The sequence below is a fragment of the Eurosta solidaginis genome, chromosome 3, assembly GCF_040869045.1.
Source record: "Eurosta solidaginis isolate ZX-2024a chromosome 3, ASM4086904v1, whole genome shotgun sequence".
In the NCBI taxonomy this organism is placed as follows: Eukaryota; Metazoa; Arthropoda; class Insecta; order Diptera; family Tephritidae; genus Eurosta; species Eurosta solidaginis.
Window position 1 is genome coordinate 193,186,983 of NC_090321.1, and position 20,764 is coordinate 193,207,746.

Below are 20,764 nucleotides of genomic sequence, written 5' to 3' on the forward strand. Positions count from 1 at the left end.
GGGCGTGGTCCCCGCCCCCTAGGAACAGTTATAATTTAATTATTATATTTTTTCGTCTTTGCGACTGAATCACGCCAGAATGGCTACACGGATTTTGATGAAATTTGGGACACAGACAGTAGTCTACTAGCGAAATTTTTTTCGAACATGGAAAGAGGGGTGGGGGTCCCACGACCCTTCGAGAAATTATTTTTCATAATTTTTACACATTATAACTACGTATACTGGCCTTCACCAATATCACAGACTCAAGGGGTCAAATAAGTCGAGGGCTTACAAAGTAAGCAGTGACACCCTCCGCCCGCCCCCCTTTATCTCCCCCTCTGGTGTAAAATCCATAAATTGTTATAACTCAATCTAAATTTTCTCCTAAATCAATAGTTTTTGGTATCTGGTACATACAGAACGAGATCTAGACAATTTTGGAGGAACGATCAGTGGTCCTCTCCTCTACTCCCGCCATCCGCCCTCCATCAATTGTTTTTATTAGCACGCTTTTATTAGCTTTACCTGTATGTTTCTATCTAACTTTTTATTCGCTCCAATGCGCCTGCTGCCTTATTAACATGGTTTTATAATTAGCTTCACTTTATTTGTAATCCCGTAAGGGTCATATCGAGACCCTTCAGGGATCATTTCTGGATGGTTTTCGGGATCGGTCCGGGATTACGCCGGGGTAATTTCGGGACTTTTTCGGGACTATTTCGGGATCATTTTGGGACCCTTCCGGGATCATTTCTGTATAGTTTACGTGATCCGTCCGGGATCCCGTCGGGGTTATTTTGGAACATTTTCGGGACTATTCCGGAATCATTTCGGGACTATTTCGCGATCATTTGGGGACCCTTCCGGGATGATTTCTGGATGGTTTTCGGGATCCGTGCGGAATCTCGTCGGGGTCATATTGGGACTTTTTCGGGATCATTTGAGGGCTCTTCCGGCATCATTTCTGGATGGTTTTCGGGATCCGTCCGGGATATCGTCGGGGTCATTTGGGGACTTTTTCGGGATCATTTGGGGGCTCTTCCGGCATCATTTCTGGATGGTTTTCGGGATCCGTCCGGGATCTCGTCGGGGTCATTTGGGGACTTTTTCGGGATCATTTTTTGGCTCATCCGGCATCATTTCTGGATGGTTTTCGGGATCCGTCCGGGATCCCGTCGGGGTCATTTCGGGACTTTTTCGCGACTAATACGGGATCATTTGGGAACCCTTTCGGCATCATTTCTGGATGGTTTTCGGGATCCGTCCGGGATCCCGTCGGGGTCATTTCGGGACTTTTTCGCGACTAATACGGCATCATTTGGGAACCCTTTCGGCATCATTTCTGGATGGTTTTCGGGATCCGTCCGGGATCCCATTATGGTAATTTCGGGACTATTAGGGGATCATTTGGGAACCTTTCCGGCATCATTTCTGGATAATTTTCGGGATCCGTCCGGGATGCCGACGAGGTTATTTCGGGACTATTTCGGGATCATTTGGGATACCTACCGGCATCATTTCTGGATGGTTTTTGGGATTCGTCCGGGATCCCGTCGTGGTCCTTTCGGGACTTTTTTTCGACTAATACGGGATCATTTGCGGACCCTTTCGGCATCATTTCTGGATAGTTGTCGGGATCCCGTCACGGTCATTTCGGGACTATTAGGGGATCATTTGAGGACCTTTCCGGCATCATTTCTGTATTGTTTTCGGAATCCTTTCGGGATCCCGTCAGGGTCATTTTGGGACTTTTTTGGGGCTAATACGGGATCATTTGGGGATCCTCTAGAGGTCGTTTCGTGACTTTTTCTGTTTTATTTCGGGATCATTTGGGGACCCTTCCGGCATAATTTCTTGATGGTTTGCCGGATCCATCAGGGTCATTTTGGGACCATTTTGGGATCATTTGGGGACCCTTCCGAGATCATTTCTGGATCCGTCCGGGATGCCGTAGGAGCCATTTCGGGATTTTTTGTTACTTTTCCGGGATAGTTTTTGGACCCTTCCGGGATCATTTCTGGATCTGTGCGGGATCCCATCTGGGTCATTTCCGGACTATTTCGGGATCATTTTGGGATCCTTCCGGAATCATTTCTGTATGGTTTTCGCGATCCGTCGTTGATTCCCTCGGAGCCATTTCGGAACCTTTTCTGGAGTATGTCGGGGTCATTTGGGAATTTTTCGGGATCATTTGGGGCTCTTCCGGCATCATTTCTGGATGGTTTTCGGGATCCGTGCGGGATCTCGTCGGGGTCATTTGGGGACTTTTTCGGGATCATTTGGGGGCTCTTCCGGCATCATTTCTGGATGGTTTTCGGGATCCGTGCGGGATCTCGTCGGGGTCATATGGGGACTTTTTCGGGATCATTTGGGGGCTCTTCCGGCATCATTTCTGGATGGTTTTCGGGATCCGTGCGGGATCTCGTCGGGGTCATTTCGGGACTTTTTCGGGATCATTTGGGGGCTCTTCCGGCATCATTTCTGGATGGTTTTCGGGATCCGTGCGGGATCTCGTCGGGGTCATATGGGGACTTTTTCGGGATCATTTGGGGGCTCTTCCGGCATCATTTCTGGATGGTTTTCGGGATCCGTCCGGGATATCGTCGGGGTCATTTCGGGACTTTTTCGGAATCATTTGGGGTTCTTCCGGCATCATTTCTGGATGGTTTTCGGGATCCGTCCGGGATCCTGTCGGGGTCATTTTGGGACTTTTGCGGGATCATTTGGGGTCTCTTCCGGCATCATTTCTGGATGGTTTACGGGATCCGTCCGGGACCCTGTCGGGGTCATTTTGGGACTTTAGCGTGATCATTTGGGGTCTCCTCCGGCATCATTTCTGGATGGTTTTCGGGATCCGTCCGGGATCCTGTCGGGGTCATTTTGGGACCTTTGCGGGATCATTTGGGGTCTCTTCCGGCATCATTTCTAGATGGTTTTCGGGATCCATCCGGGATCCCGTCGGAGTCATTTCGGAACTTTTTCTCGACTAATACAGGATCATTTGGGGACCCTTTCGGCATCATTTCTGGATAGTTTTAGGGATCCGTTCGGGATCCCGACGGGGTCATATCGGGACCATTTGGGGTACTTACCGGCATCATTTCTGGATGGTTTACGGGATCTGTCCGGGATCCCGTCGGGGTTATTTTGGAACATTTTCGGGACTATTCCGGAATCATTTCGGGACTATTTCGCGATCATTTGGGGACCCTTCCGGGATCATTTCTGGATGGTTTTCGGGATCCGTCCGGGATCCTGTCGGGGTCATTTTGGGACCTTTGCGGGATCATTTGGGGTCTCTTCCGGCATCATTTCTAGATGGTTTTCGGGATCCATCCGGGATCCCGTCGGAGTCATTTCGGAACTTTTTCTCGACTAATACAGGATCATTTGGGGACCCTTTCGGTATCATTTCTGGATAGTTGTCGGGATCCGTTCGGGATCCCGTCAGGGTATTTTCGGAACTATTGGGAGATCATTTGAGGACCTTTCCGGCATCATTTCTGGTTAGTTTTCGGGATCCTTTCCGGGTCCCATCAGGGTCATTTCGGGACTTTTTCGGCATCATTTAAGATTGGTTTTCAGGATTCGTCCGGTATCCGTCAGGGTAATTTCTGGACTTTTCGCAGACTATTTCGGGATAATTTTGGGACCCTCCCAAGATCATTTCTGGATGGATTTCGGGATCTGTCCGGGATGCCGTCAGGGTCATTTTGAGACTATTAGGTGATCATTTGAGGACCTTTTCGGCATCACTTCTGGATGATTTTCGGTATCCGCTCAGGATCCCGTCGGAATTATTGCGGGACTTTTTCGGGATCATTTGGTGTCCCTTCCGGCATCATTTCTGGATGGTTTTTGGGATTCGTCCGGCATCCCGTCGGGTTAATTTCGGGACTTTTTCTCGACTAATACGTGATCATTTGCGGGCCCTTTCGGCATCATTTCTAGATAGTTGTCGGGATCCGTTCGGGATCCCGTCAGGGTCTTTTCGGAACTATTAGGTGATCATTTGAGGACATTTCCGGCATCATTTCTGGATAGTTTTCGGGATCCTTTCGGGGTCCAGTCAGGGTCATTTCGGGACTTTTTCGGGATCATTTAGAGATGGCTTTCAGGATTCGTCCGGGAACCCGTCAGGGTAATTTCTGAACTTTTCCGAGACTATTTCGGGATAATTTTGGGACCTTCCCAAGATCATTTCTGGATGGATTTTGGGATCAGTCCGGGATGCGGTCAGGGTCATTTTGGTATTAGGTGATCATTTGAGGACCTTTCCGGCATCACTTCTGGATGGTTTTCGGTATCCGATCAGGATCCCCTCGGAATCATTGCGGGACTTTTTCGGGATCATTTGGGGTCCCTCCCAAGATCATTTCTGGATGGCTTTCGGGATCTGTCCGGGATCCCGTCAGGGTCATTTAGGGGTGCGTTCGAGATCCCGTCAGGGTCATTTCGGGACTTCTTCGGGACTATATCGGGATCATTTCTGGATGGTTTATGGGATCCGTCCATGACCCCTTAAGGGTCATTTCGGGACTATTAGGTGATCATTTGAGGATCTTTCCGGCATCACTTCTGGATGATTTTCGGTATCCGTTCGGGATCCCGCCGGAATCAATGCGGGACTTTTACGGAATCATTTGGGATTCCTTCCGGCATCATTTCTGTATGGTTTTCGGGATTTGTCCGGGATCCCGTCGGGGTTATTTCGGGACCTTTTCGGGCTAATGCGGGATCATTTGGGGATCCTCTAGGGGTCGTTTCGTGACTTTTTCTGTATTATTTCGGGATCATTTTGGGACCCTTTCGGTATAATTTTTTGATGGTTTGCCGGATCCATCAGGGTCATTTCGGGACCATTTTGGGATCATTTGGGGACCCTTCCGAGATCATTTCTGGATCCGTCCGGGATGCCGTAGGAGCCATTTCGGGATTTTTTGTTACTTTTCCGGGATAGTTTTTGCACCCTTCTGGGATCATTTCTGGATCTGTGCGGGATCCCATCTGGGTCAATTCCGGACTATTTCGGGATCATTTTCGAATCCTTCCGGAATCATTTCTGTATGGTTTTCGCGATCCATTGTGGATCCCCTCGGAGCCATTTCGGAACTTTTTCTGGAGTTAGTCGGGATAATTTAGGGACCCTTCCTGGATATTTTCTGGATGGTTTTTGAGATCCGCCCGGGAGCCCGTCAGGGTCATTTCGGAACCTTTTCGGGATCATTTTGGAATACCTTCAGGGATCATTTCTGTGTGGTTCTCTACATACGTCTAGAATCGTGTCGCTCTCATTTCGGGTTTTTTTGGGACTATTCGGGGAACTTTTGGAGACCCTTTCGGGGCATTTCTGGATGGTTTTCGGGATCCGTCCGCGATAGCGTTGGGGTCATTTCGTAGCTTTTTCTGGATAATTTCGGGATCATTTGGGATCCTTTCAGGTTATCAGCTCATTTAGTTCTTTTTTTTACTCAATTACAAAAATAAAATGCATTAGACAGAAAACAAAATTTTAAACAGATAATAAGCAGGCTAACGCGAATAGCCCATATATTTAAAATTTTCCTTGCGGACGGGGCCGCGGGTAAAGGCTAGTATATTATAAATGGCAAAGTTTGGATGTGAAGATGTTTGGATGTTTGGATGTTTGTCCAGACGTTTGTCTTTGTGACTCAATCACGCAAGAACGGCTGGACCGATTTGGATGAAATTTTGCACACATATAACCAATAGTCTAGAAGGATCTACTAGCTATATATTTTTCAAAAGGGGCGTGGTCTCCGCCCCCTAGGAACAGTTATAATTTAACTATTATATTTTTTCGTCTTTGCGACTGAATCACGCCAGAATGGCTACACGGATTTTGATGAAATTTGGGACAGAGATAATAGGCTACTGGCGAAATTTTTTTCGAACATGGAAAGGGGGTTCCACGACCCCTTCGAATAATTACTTTTTTAACAATTTTTACACATTATGACTTTACGTATACTGACCTTCACCAATATTACAAACTCAATGGGTGAAATAAGTCGAGGGCTTACAAAGCGAGCAGTGATACACCCCCCCCCCCCCTCCTTTCCCCTCTCGTGCAAAATCTATAAATTGTTATAACTCAATGTAAATTTTGTCCTAAAATCAATAATTTTTGGTATCTGGCTCATACAGATCGAGATCTAAACATTTTTGGAAAAACGATCAGTGGTACTCTCCTCCTCCCGCCATCCGCCCTCCTTCAATTGTTTTTATTAGCCCGCTTTTATTAGCTTTACCTGTATGTTTCTTTGTAACTCTTCATTCGCTCCAACGCGCCTGTTGCCTTATTAACATGGTTTTATAATTATCTTCACCCTATTTGTAATCCCGTTTGGGTCTTATCGAGACCCTTCCGGGATCATTTCTGGATGGTTTTCGGGATCCGTCCGCGATCCCGCCGGGGTCATTTCTGGACTTTTTCGGGACTATTCCGGGATTATTTTGGGACCCTTCCGGGATCATTTGTGTATAGTTTTCGGGATCCGTCCGGGATTCCGTCGGGATTATTTTGGGACATTTTCGGGACTATTCCGGGATCATTTCGGGACTATTTCGCGATCATTTGGGGTACTTCCCGGCATCATTTCTAGATGGTTTTCGGGATCCGTCCTGGATCCCGTCGGGGTCATTTCGGTACTATTTCGGTATCATTTGAGGTACCTTCCGGCACCATTTCTAGATGGTTTTAGGGTTCCGTCCGGGATCCCGTCAGGGTCATTTCGGGACTATTTCGGGATACCTTCTGGCATCATTTCTGGATAGTTTTCGGGATCCGTCCGGGATCCCGACGGGGTAAATTCAGGACTTTTTCTCGACTAATACGGGATCATTTGGGTTCCCTTCCGGCATCATTTCTGGATGGTTTTCGGGATTCGTCCGGGATCCCGTCGGGGTAATTTTGGGACTTTTTCGGGATCATTTGGGGTACCTACCGGCATCATTTCTGGATGGTTTTCGGGATCCGTCGGCATCCCATGAGGGTAATTTCGGGACTATTAGGGGATCATTTGAGGACCTTTCCGGCATCCTATCTGGATGGTTTTCGGTATCCGTCCGGGATCCCACCGGGGTCATTTCAGGACTTTCGGGATCATTTGGGGTACCTACCGGCATCATTTCTGGATGGTTTTCGGTATCCGTCCGGGATCCCGTCGGGGTCATTTCGGGACTTTTTCGGGATTTTTTGGGGTCCCTTCCGGCATCATTTCTGGATGGTTTTCGGTATTCGTACGGGATCCCGTCGGGGTCATTTTGGGACTTTTTCGAGATCATTTTGGGTCCTTTCCGGCATCATTTCTGGATGGTTTTCGGTATTCGTCCAGGATCCCGTCGGGGTCATTTTGGGACTTTTTCGGGATCATTTGGGATCCCTTCTGGCATCATTTCTGGATGGTTTTCGGGATCCCGTGAGGGTAATTTCGGGGCTATTAGGGGATCATTTGAGGACCTTTCCGGTATCCTATCTGGATCGTTTTCGGTATCCGTCCGGGATCCCGCCAGTGTCATTTCAGGACTTTTTCGGGATCATTTGGGGTACCTACCGGCATCATTTTTGGTTGGTTTTCGGTATCCGTCCGGGATCCCTTCGTGTCATTTCGGGATTTTTTGGGGTCCCTTCCGGCATCATTTCTGGATGGTTTTCGGGACACCATCGGGGTAATTTCAGGGCATCATTTCTGGATGGTTCTAGGGATCCGTCCGGGATCCCGACGGGGTCATTTTGGGACTGTTTCGGGATCATTTTGGGGTACCTACCGGCATTATTTCTAGATGGTTTTCGGTATCCGTCCGGGATCCCTTCGGGTAATTTCGGGACTTTTTCGGGATTTTTTGGGGTCCCTTCCGGCATCATTTCTGGATGGTTTTCGGGACACCATCGGGGTAATTTCAGGGCATCATTTCTGGATGGTTCTAGGGATCCGTTCGGGATCCCGTAGGGGTCATTTCGGGGCTATTTCGGGATCATTTTGGGGTATTTTCCGACGTCATTTCAGTATGGTTTTCGGGATCCAACCGGGATCCCGTCGGGGCCATTTCGGGATCATTTGGTGTCACTTCCGGCATAATTTCTGGATGGTTTTCGGGATCCGTCAGGAATCCCGTCGGGGCCATTCCTGTACTTTTTCGGGACTAATACGGAATGATTTGGGGAACCTTTCGGTATCATTTCTGGATGGTTTTCGAGATCTGTATGGGAACCCATAAGGGTAATTTCGGGACTATTTCTGAATCATTTTGGGACCCCTCCTGGTTAATTTCTGGATGATTTTCGGGATCTGTCCTGGAATTTTAGTATCATCTTGGGACCCTTCCGGGATCATTTTAGGTCTCTTCGTAACCGGTAGTTCAGCATACATGCCTTTTTAAATTATGAGCTTTTATGGGCGTGGATTTGCTGCTATTTATTCGTAAGTAAAATTCGGTATGTTTTATCTTCAATCTTATACAGCTTTTTCGTTCTATTTTTCAGTTTTTTAAATTAATCGTGTAACGAACTCTTATAAATATAATTACACTTTTTGTAATATTTTAACCAACTAAATACCCCAAAAAGCAACACTATTTTCATATAAAAAATTCTCTTTGGTTTTAGCTAATTGTAGTTTCACTCCTTTGTTTTATGAGTAGTAATTCTTTCACCCCTTTCATATCAGTTAATTTAATTTAAAAATAAAATGTATTTTTTCGAAAAAACTGTATTATACTATTCATGAAAGCGTGCCTTTCAGCTTATCTTCTCATTTAGTTCTATTTTTTTACTAAATTACAAAAATAAAATAAATTAGACAAAAATAATTTTTAAACAGATAACTTGATAAGCAGGCTAACGTGAATAGCACATATATTTTATTTTCTCCTTGCGGACGGGGCCGCGGGTAAAGGCTAGTATCTAATATATATTATAAATGGCAAAGTTTGGATGTTAAGATGTTTGGATGTTTGGATGTTTGTCCAGACGTTTGTCTTTGTGACTCAATAACGCAAGAACGGCTGGACCGATTTGGATGAAATTTTGCACACATATAGCCAATAGTCTAGAAGGATCTACTAGCTATATATTTTTCAAAATGGGCGGGGTCTCCGCCCCCTAGGAACAGTTATGATTTAATTATTATATTTTTTCGTCTTTGCGACTGAATCACGCCAGAATGGCTACACGGATTTTGATGAAATTTGGGACACAGACAGTAGTCTACTAGCGAAATTTTTTTCGAACATGGAAAGAGGGGTGGGGGTTCCACGACCCCTTCGAGCAATTACTTTTTAATAATTTTTACTCATTATAACTTTACGTATACTGGCCTTCACCAATATCACAGACTCAAGGGGTCAAATAAATCGAGGGCTTACAAAGTAAGCAGTGAAACACTCCGCCGCCCCCCTCCCCCCCTTTATCACCCTCTGGTGTAAAATCTATAAATTGTTATAACTCAATATAAATTTTCTCCTAAATCAATAGTTTTTGGTATCTGACACATACAGATCGAGATCTAGACAATTTTGGAGGAACGATCAGTAGTCCTCTCCTTCTACACCCGCCATCCGCCCTCCTTCAATTGTTTTTATTAGCACGCTTTTATTAGCTTTACCAGTATGTTTCTATGTAACTTTTCATTCGCTCCAATGCGACTGCTGCCTTATTAACATGGTTTTATAATTAGTTTCACCTTATTTGTAATCCCGTAAGGGTCATATCGAGGCCCTTCCGGGTTCATTTCCGGATGGTTTTCGGGATCGGTCCGGGATCCCGCCGGGGTAATTTCGGGACTTTTTCGGGACTATTTCGGGATCATTTTAGGACCCTTCCGGGATCAGTTCTGTATAGTTTTCGGGATCCGTCCGGGATCCCGTCGGGGTTATTTTGGGACATTTTCGGGACTATTCCGGAATCATTTCGGGATTATTTCGCGATCATTTGGGGACCCTTCCGGCATCATTTCTGGATGGTTTTCGGCATCCGTCCGGGATCCCGTCGGGGTACTTTCGGGATCATTTGCGTACCTTCGAGAGATAAATTCTTGATGGTTGCCGGGATCATTACGGGACTTTTTCGGGGTTATTTTGGGTCCCTTTAGGCATCATTTCTGGATGGTCTTCGGGATTCGTCCGGCATCCCGTCGGGGTCATTTCAGGACTTTTTCGCGACTAATACGGGATCATTTGGGGACCCTTTCGGCATCATTTCTGGATGGTTTTCGGGATCCGTCCGGGATCTCGTCGGGGTAATTTGGGGACTTTTTCGGGATCATTTGGGGGCTCTTCCGGCATCATTTCTGGATGGTTTTCGGGATCCGTTCGGGATCCCGTCGGGGTCATTTCGGGACTTTTTCGCTTCTAATACGGGATCATTTGGGGACCTTTTCGGCATCATTTCTGTATGGTTTTCGGGATCCGTTCGGGATCCCGTCATGGTCATTTCGGGACTTTTTCTCGACTTATACGGGATCATTTGGGGACCTTTTCGGCATCATTTCTGTATGGTTTTCGGGATCCGTTCGGGATCCCTTCAGGGTAATTTTGGGACTATTTCGGGATCATTTGGGGTACCTTCCGGCTTCATTTCTAGACGGTTTTCTGAACCCGTCCGGGATCCCGTCGGCGTAATTTAGGGACTTTTTATCGACTAATACGGTATCATTTGGGGTAGCTTCCGGCATCATTGCTAGATGGTTTTCGGGATCCGTACGGGATCCCGTCACGGTCATTTCGGTACTATTTCGTGATCATTTGGGGTACCTACCGGCTTCATTTCTAGATGGTTTTCGGGATCCGTCCGGGATCCCGTCAGAGTCATTTCGGGACTATTTCGGTATCATTTGGAGTACCTTCCGGCTTCATTTCTAGATGGTTTTCTGGATCCGTCCGGGATCCCGTCGTGGTAATTTCGGTACTTTTTCTCGACTAATACAGGATCATTTAGGGTAGCTTCCGTCATCATTGCTAGATGGTTTTCGGGATCCGTCCGGGATCCCGTCTTGGTCATTTCGGGACCTTTTCTCGACTTATACGGGATCATTTGGGGACCCTTTCGGCATCATATCTGGATGCTTTTCGGGATCCGTCCGGGAACCCGTCGGGGTCATTTCGGGAGTTTTTCTCGACTAATACGGGGTCATTTGGGGACGCTTTCGGCATCATTTCTGGATGGTTTTCGGGATCCGTCCGGGATCCCGTCGGGGTAATTTCGGGACTATTTCGGGATCATTTGGGGTACCTTCCGGCATCATTTCTAGATGGTTTTCGGGATCCGTCCGGGATCCCGTCGGGGTCATTTCGGGACTTTTTCTCGACTAATACGGGATCATTTGGGGACGCTTTCGGCATCATTTCTGGATGATTTTCGGGATACGTCCGGGATCCCGTCTTGGTCATTTCGGGACTTTTTCTCGACTTATACGGGATCATTTGGGGACCCTTTCGGCATCATATCTGGATGCTTTTCGGGATCCGTCCGGGAACCCGTCGGGGTCATTTCGGGACTTTTTCTCGACTAATACGGGATCATTTGGGGACGCTTTCGGCATCATTTCTGGATGGTTTTCGGGATCCGTCCGGGATACCGTCTTGGTCATTTCGGGACTTTTTCTCGACTTATACAGGATCATTTGGGGACCCTTTCGGCATCATATCTGGATGCTTTTCGGGATCCGTCCGGGAATCCGTCGGGGTCATTTCGGGACTTTTTCTCCACTAATACGGGATCATTTGGGGACGCTTTCGGCATCATTTCTGGATGGTTTTCGGGATCCGTCCGGGATCCCGTCGGGGCCATTTCGGGATCATTTGGGGTACATTCCGGCATCATTTCTAGATGGTTTTCGGGATCCGTCCGGGATCCCGTCGTGATAATTTTGAGACTTTTTCTCGACTAATACAGGATCATTTAGGGTAGCTTCCGTCACCATTGCTAGATGGTTTTCGGGATCCGTCCGGGATCCCGTCTTGGTCATTTCGCGACTTTTTCTCGACTTATACGGGGTCATTTGGGGACCCTTTCGGCATCATATCTGGATGCTTTTCGGGATCCGTCCGGGAACCCGTCGGGGTCATTTCGGGACTTTTTCTCGACTAATACGGGATCATTTGGGGACGCTTTCGGCATCATTTCTGGATGGTTTTCGGGATCCGTCCGGGATCCCGTCTTGGTCATTTCGGGACTTTTTCTCGACTTATACGGGATCATTTGGGGACCCTTTCGGCATCATATCTGGATGCTTTTCGGGATCCGTCCGGGAACCCGTCAGTGTCATTGCGGGACTTTTTCTCGACTAATACGGGATCATTTGGGGACGCTTTCGGCATCATTTCTGGATGGTTTTCGGGATCCGTCCTGAATCCCGTCGGGGTCATTTCGGGAATATTTCGGGATCATTTGGGGTACCTTCCGGCATCATTTCTAGATGGTTTTCGGTATCCGTCCGGGATCCCGTCATGGTCATTTCGGTACTATTTCGGGATCATTTGAGATACCTTCCGGCACCATTTCTAGATGGTTTATGGGATCCGTTCGGGATCCCGTCGGGGTCATTTCGGTACTGTTTCAGGATCATGTGAGGTACCTTCCGGCACCATTTCTAGATGGTTTTAGGGATCCGTCCGGGATCCCGTCAGGGTCATTTCGGGACTATTTCGGGATACCTTCCGGCATCATTTCTGGATAGTTTTCGGGATCCATCCGGGATCCCAACGGGGTCAATTCAGGACTTTTTCTCGACTAATACGGGATGATTTGGGGACCCTTTCGGCATTATTTCTGGATGCTTTTCGGGATCCGTCAGGAATTCCGTCGGGGTCATTTCAGAACTTTTTCGGAACTAATACGGGATAATTAGGGGAGCCTTTCGGCATCATTTCTGGATGGTTTTCGGGATCCGTACGGGATCCTGCCAGGGTCATTTCGGGACTATTTCGGGATCATTTGGGGTACCTTCCGGCATCATTTCTATATGATTTTGAGGATCCGTCCGGGATCCCGTCGGGGTTATTTCGGGACTTTTTATCGACTGGTATCGGATCATTTGGGGACCCTTTCGGCATAATTTCTGGATGGTTTTCGGGATCCGTCCGGGATCCCTTCCGGGTCATTTCGGAACTTTTTCGGGACTATTTCGGGATCATTTGGGGTATTTTCCGGCATCATTTCTGTATGGTATTCGGGATCATTTGGGGTCCCTTCCGGTATAATTTCTGGATGGTTTTCGGTCATTTCGGGATCATTTCTGGATAGTTTTTGGGATCCGTGCGGGATCCCGTCGGGGTAATTTCTGGACTTTTCAGAGATTGTTTCGGGATTATTTTGGGCCCTTCCAAGATCATTTCTGGATGGATTTCGAGATCTGTCCGGGATCCCGTCAGGGTCATTTAGGAGTCCGTTCGAGATCCCGTCAGGGTCATTTCGGGACTATTAGGGGATCATTTGAGGATCTTTCCGGCATCATTTCTGGATAGTTTTCGGAATCCGTCTGGGATCCCGTCGGGGTCCTTTCAGGACTTTTTCGGGACTAATACGGGATCATTTTGGGACCCTTCCGGAATAATTTCTGTATGGTTTTCGCGATCCGTCGTGGATCCCCTAAGGACCCTTCCTGGATATTTTCTGGATGGTTTTTGAGAACCGTCCGGGAGCCCGTCAGGGTCATTTCGGAACTTTTTCGGGACTATTTCGGGATCATTTTGGTACCCTTCAGGCATCATTTCTTTGTGGTTCTCTGGATAAGTTTAGAATCGTGTCGTTGTCATTTCGGGGTTTTTGGGAATATTCCGGGAACTTTTGGAGACCCTTCCGTGGCATTTCTAGATGGTTTTCGGGATCTGTCCGCGATAGCGTCGGGGTCATTTCGTGGATTTTTCTGGATAATTTCGGGATCATTTGGGGATCCTATCAGGTTATCAGCTCATTTAGTTCTTTTTTTACTCAATTACAAAAATAAAATGTATTAGACAGAAACATCTTTTTAAACAGATAACTTGATAAGCAGGCTAACGTGAATATCCCATATATTTAATTTTCTCCTTGCGGACGGGGCCGCGGGTAAAGGCTAGTAGATAATATTTTAAGTATAAATTTGCATCAAATCAATAGTTTCACAAACAGGCTCGATAGAATATTAGATCTAATCGATGGATATGCACCATTCTGCTTTAATTCTTAAACTCGAATTTTATGAGTTTGGAGCTCGCTCTTTAATTGATAATTTTTCATTTAACTTTGCGAAGTGTGACTTTTCTAGACTCGATCAGGATCTAGCAGAAATAGACTGGGCCAATATGCTTTCCATCTCTGATGTTGGTCATTGCTTTGAAATATTTAAGTCGACTCTCTTTGATCTTTGTACGAAGCATGTACCAGTTGTGAAAAGGAAACTATATAGGTTACCATGGTGCACAACAAGAATAAAAAAGTTGAAGAATTTAAGAAACAAGTTCTTCAAAAAGTTTAAAAGAACCAAAAACCCGTTATTTTTTAACAAATATAAACATTATATGAAGGAGTTCAACTGTCTAGAGAAGTTTCTTTACAGAAACTACATTACAAGCTTTGAGACAAATATAAAGTCTAATCCGAAAGCATTCTGGAATTTCGTTAAGTCGAAGAAATCTTGCTCCTCGGTGCCTGATACTGTCTTCTACAATGACAGACCTGCTAACACTCCCCACGATGTGGCTAACGCGTTTGCTGAATTTTTTAGTTCTAATTTTGCTAACCATGATGTTATTCCCTCGTCCGACTTTTCGTCTGAAATTTCTTCGTCCCTAAATTTTGGTTCATGTCAATTTCATTTGAAGATATCGTCAGTCGTATCTCGAAACTGAGTAACTCTACTAAAGCTGACACTGATGGTCTCTCGGTTGTCTTGCTAAAAGGATGCACTTCCCTAGTTATCCCGTTAGAGATCATCTTCAATTTGTCAATTAGCTTTGGTGATTTTATTGATGCTTGGAAAATCGCCTCGATAACTCCTATTTATAAATCTGGCAGTAAGACTGATGTCTGCAATTACAGACCAGTTTCAAAGCTTTCCACTGTTTCTAAGCTATTTGAGTGCATTGTCAAGGAAAAGATTTATTTTTCAGTGAAGTACTTGATCTGTCCGAAAAAGCATTGGTTTGTTTCTGGGCGCTCTACCATTTCCAATCTTGTGGAGTTCGGTAAATATTGTATCTCTGCCTTTTCATCAGGTCGACGGTATTTACACCGACTTTTCCAAAGATTTTGATAAGGTATCGCATGATATTCTAATTCACAAACTGTACTGCCTTGGCTTTCACTCAACCTTCTTGCAATGGCTAAAATCATATCTAAGTAACAAATGGTGTGCCTTCTCTATTGATGGGGTATCATCAGATCCCTTCTTGGCGACATCGGGCGTTCCGCAGGGTAGTATTTTAGGAACGATACTTTTTGTCTTATTCATCAATGACATTAGCTCATGCTTCTCTTGCGCTAGATTTCTGTTGCATCTAAGGATGCTTTACGGTCATTAAGGTTTAGATACCCTCTTCCTCCATATACTGCTCGTTTACTTCTTTTGAATCTTAAATCCCTAGAAGCCGGGAGATCTATTCTCTACTTGACTTTCTTGTTTGGCATTATCCACGGAGATGTAGACTGCGCTGCCCTTCTTGTGGAAATTAATTTTAATGTTCCAAGGAGGAATCTTCGTAATGTTTGCCCGTTTTACGGTATCAATATTAGAACCAATTTTGGAAGAAATGCGCCAATTGCACGCGCCCTGAACGAATTCAATAAGATTTCATCTTCTATTGAGCTTGATTTTTCAATGTGTAGGGACGCTCTTATAAATATTTTAAAGTCAGCTATTTAATTGTTTTTAATTTGTTAGTTATAAGAACTTATAATTTATTGTAATCTATATATTTACATGTATATTTTGTTATCTTTGTGTGTTGTCTTTTTTACATTGCGATTTATCTTTTTGTTGTACTATAAAAGATCCTAGATCTTATTGTACTAATACTATTTTTGCAATAAATGATGATGATGATGATATTTTTTGTATCTACCATTATTGGCAGTCTGTAAGAACTCTATGTTCATAGACTGAATAAATAAATAAATAAATAGTATTTGGACTGCACATTCTATACATTTGCCGAGATCAACCTGCTTTGCTTTTCTTGTTCAACGGTGTAAATTAGGGCGACAGCTAAATTTTATTTACTCCATCAGTGGTTCGAAACATGGTAGGTGGTCCAGCAAAAGTGAGGGAATGTTAGGCCATAGGGGCCATTGTGTAGTGATTTTTCGTCTCAGACATTGAACCTTACCTAAGCTATGAGGGTAAAAATTAATCGATAGGTGGCGCGAGGCTCTTATCTAGGAGATAGAATATATTATATATTAATTAATTAATTTGAAATAAAAATAAGAAAAGCTTAAAAAAGAATTTAAATACTTATGTATATAGATAAATCTTTTTAGGCATACCGACAATGTTTTGGAACGCCGTAATCTTGCCGAAAAATTGAAAGAATACACTACACAAAAATTGCGACAGGAATGGGCCGAGCATGAAGAGATCTTTCAATTTGACGCCGCTGACAGAGAACAGGTAAGTCGCCAAATAAAGAAGCACACAAACTGGATGATTGTATAACTTCTTTAAATTCCTTTTTTTCTACAGGAACCTATAACTCCTAGTCAAGCAGAAAATAAGTCACAGCGAAAATCAATCGCAAGTGCTACACCAATTCCAGTAGTTACAGTACTTTCGGCAAAAAGTGATGATAATGCCACAAAGGAAACTACAGCTACACAGTCAGTGACTTCACACGCTGTTTCCGCACCTATCGATATTATTTCTAACAATAATACTAGTCAAAAAGACGAATCGAAGGGTGGCAAGAAGAAACGACGCAAGAAGTCACAAATGAAGAAAAAGAATGCACAACGTGTATCTTCGTCAAGTAGTTCGATTGGTAGTACAGCGCCTGGCGATGCCGGTGCCAATGGAAATAATATGAATGGGGATGAAGGTGATGGTATATCTATATCCAATAATACACATTCATCATCAAATGAAGAAATCGCCAACGGTAAAGCAAACACTGAACAACAACAACAGTCTACAGTTATAGTTACATCTACACCTGGCGATGAGAGTCCCCTCAGTGAAACGTGCCAAACATCACCGGTAATGCCTAGCACGCGTATACCAGATTTAGATATACATTTTTTTAGCGATACGGAAGTTACACCAACTGGTGGAGCCAGCAGTTGTATTGGCCGTGGTGGCATTGGACGACCCTCTACGCCCATACAAAGCGATAGTGAATTAGAGACATCATTACGCGAAAAAGATGTCGATGCTGAATTAATGACGAATTCAGCATCATGGAAATGGGGTCAATTGCCAACACCCGAATTGAGTGAGAAAGTTGACGGTAATGGCGATCAATCGGCACAAGCGCAACGTAATTCTATGTTAAGCGGCATGTTTAATTTTATGAAGAAAACAAATAAAATTCGTAAACAAGCTACAGATGGTGGTGGTGTCTATTTATCAGAGTTGGATGCAGAAGGCATGGATCCAGAAATGGCAGCTTTATATTTTCCACAACCATTAACACTAATAAAACCACCCAATGTAGCAGCAACAAATACGCAAACTCCTGCAAACAACAACAACTTGCTGCACTCCTCCGTGGATGATGATCGTGAAAGTGGCAATGGTACAAGCTTACCACAATCGCCCAGTTCAATGGAGGGCCAAAAGAGCGTTGATTCTGATTATGATGAGTTCAAGCCACAAGATCAAAAGTGAGCGTTGAATGAATATTTAGTTAAAATTGAACGTAATGTTTTGAAATTTTATTTAAATAGGTATCTGGACTTTGTTGCCATGTCTTTGTGTGGCGTAAATGATAAAGGCGAACCATCAGATGAGGAATTCGATCAACATCTTATTAAATATTCCGATGTAAGTTGATTGTTAGTTATAAAATCATTTAATTTGATTTAGAGTTTTTTTTTTATTTATTGATCATGCTTTGCGAAAATTAGATGCTTCTAAATTGTTATACTAAACAAATTTGCACTATTTTATAAATTTTTGGATGGATTTTATATGAGACAACCTTGAATTGAGATAATAGTTTTAATTATTGTATTATAAAGTATTTTTTACATATCGGAACTGCAATGGCTGAAATAACTCGTTTCCTCAATCTTGTTCTTCTTCTTTGTTTAATTGGCTTTTGACCGTTTAAACGGCTATGGCCCTGTAACAAGGCGCGCCAGTCGCTTCTTCTTCGCACTGGCGCCAGTTGTTCACACAAAATTGTTCAATGTTGTAAAATACATGCAATATCGCAATGTAAAAGCATTTTTGAGGGCGGAATTATTTTAAAGTATTGTTTTTTATAGGCTCCTTCCATCTTTATTTTATTTATTTTTGTATTTTATTTTTATGTTCATCTGTTTTTATGGTTTTTACTTGTACATTTTTTTTTAAATTAAATAATTTTCTTACTTGTATATTTTTTTAATATCATTCGTACGCTTTGTTTTCGTGCCCTGCGCTCGCCGGGCTAAGACTCCAACTATTGGGAATGGCGCAGCTATCAGACCTAGAAGCAGCAAGTAGCATAGGTCCTAAAAAGCTGCTGGTATTTACCAAGAGGATGGAGCTATTTTATAGCATATGTCCTGGTTTCTGATAGCGTTTTACAGTTTGGTCGCTGATCAAACTTCTGCTAACACTATGGGCTCATTTATTCTATATGAGGTCCTCACGGGCGGGCCATTAAACCCAACCTTTTAAACCTTCTTCCGACTCTATATAAGAACGATCTGTTTTACGCTCCGTAAGCATAAACCTAGTTGCATAAGCCACACTTGGATGCTGGCAAGTTTGTTTAGCAGTAATCACCAATGTCATATCATCCTCGAACCCGAAGATGTGTACCCCCTCGGGCAGTTTGAGCCGCAATACTCCGTCAAACTTAAATTTCCGCAGCAGTAGACCGAGCATGGAACACTTGTGGAACACCGCCTCTATTTTCGGCCTTTTTGGTGTCAACTGCTGTCTCACATTCTAGCAACCGACCTTTAAATTGGCGGCTACTAGCATAGCGGAACCAAACAGATCCTCGGAATACAAAAATAAAGTTCATGGAATTTTCGTTCATGTTTCTATGTAGTTCATCCTGCTGCCACCTTTTATAATTCCGCCATTGGTAATAGGATATACCTTAACGGTAATCTCCTCAATTCTCATCGGCGGCCACCGTGGTGTGATGGTAGCGTGCTCCGCCTACCACACCGTATGCCCTGGGTTCACGCCTCGGGCAAAGCAACATCAAAAATTTTAGAAATAAGGTTTTTCAATTAGAAGAAAATTTTTCTAAGCGGGGTTTTGGGTTTTCGGGTTTGAATCACATGTAAATCTTCGAGAATTTGTTAGAATAAATTTTTATATTTTATAGAAGTTAATTACTAAATATGTACAGTATTTATGCTTGTATTACCTCCTTACCAAATAATATAATATACCACAATTAATTACACTAATCAATGCAATCCTACACAAAAATACCTTAGGTTTGCGAAAATCCCAGCTTGTTCTCGTCGCCAAATCTAGTTGTACGCCTGAATGGCAAGTACTATACCTGGGCGGCTGCATGTCCAATTGTAATGACCATAATAACATTCCAGAAACCACTGACTGACGTAAGTTTACAAGCACGCCTACTAATGTCTTAAAAAAAAATTCAATGCTAAAACTAAAATTTTAAAACCAGTTCGTGAATCAAAAGAACGATCAATTACGCTGTTTGGAAAACTAATTTCTTTTTTAGGGCATTGGAGCATATTTAGTTTTTTTTTTTAAATAAATCGAACCAGAAGTAAAAAAGAAATATCTCCGTTTATTCGAAGTTAGTTTCCAAAACACAGATATTACCTTACGATGCTCGAAATTGTATCCTTCCTAATAAATTAAAAAAGCGCTCACTCGCCAGTTATGTTTTCACGTTGTTTGCGGTTAGGGCCGAACACCGACCGGACAGCCCCAATTTAATGCGGATTGGCATAACCAGATCAGCCATCTTTTTTTTCGCTTTTAATTTTTTCGAAGATCAAACCTGGTCCCGTGTCGTGTTATAAGTACGATCACGGATGAAAAATCAACATTACTCATACAATAAACCAATCAAAAGTCTCTTATCAAATATCAACAGAAATCAGCTGTTCTATCAATCAATTAAAACTTACTTCTTGCGCTGCCATCTGGCGTATGAGAGCAACTGCCGGTAATGCAGTGCAAATATTCACAATAGTACCATAGTACAAATAGATTTCTTTGTGTGCTCACAATCGTTTATTTTTAGCAAATTATTTTAATAAAATATAGCTAAACAAAAGCACCACCGTGGTGTGATGGTAGCGTGCTCCGCCTACCACACCGTATGCCCTGGGTTAACACCCCGGGCAAAGCAACATCAAAATTTTAGAAATAAGGTTTTTCAATTAGAAGACAATTTTTCTAAGCGGGGTCGCCCCTTGGCAGTGTTTGGCAAGCGCTCCGGGTGTATTTCTGCATTGAAAAGCTCTCAGTGAAAACACATCTGCCTTGCAGATGCCGTTCGGAGTCGGCATAAAACATGTAGGTCCCGTCCGGCCAATTCGTAGGGAAAATCAAGAGGAGCACGACGCAAATTGGAAGAGAAGCTCGGCCTTAGATCTCTTCGGAGGTTATCGCGCCTTACATTTATTTTTATT

The 20,764-nt window shown here is 44.0% G+C and overlaps 1 protein-coding gene across 6 annotated transcripts in view; it reads left to right on the plus strand.

Annotated features, from left to right (window-relative positions):
• Positions 1–20,764, plus strand: part of Lpin (phosphatidate phosphatase LPIN) — a 100,367-nt gene that overhangs the window by 48,014 nt on the left and 31,589 nt on the right. For 4 of the 6 annotated variants that reach the window (XM_067774387.1, XM_067774386.1, XM_067774385.1 and 1 more), the window contains exons 5-8: positions 16,466–16,595; positions 16,668–17,803; positions 17,867–17,963; positions 19,586–19,714. In XM_067774387.1, coding sequence (XP_067630488.1) covers positions 16,466–16,595; positions 16,668–17,803; positions 17,867–17,963; positions 19,586–19,714 — 1,492 coding nt within the window. The remainder of the gene's footprint in view (positions 1–16,465; positions 16,596–16,667; positions 17,804–17,866; positions 17,964–19,585; positions 19,715–20,764) is intronic. The other 2 variants (XM_067774389.1, XM_067774390.1) reach the window with 1 other exon arrangement.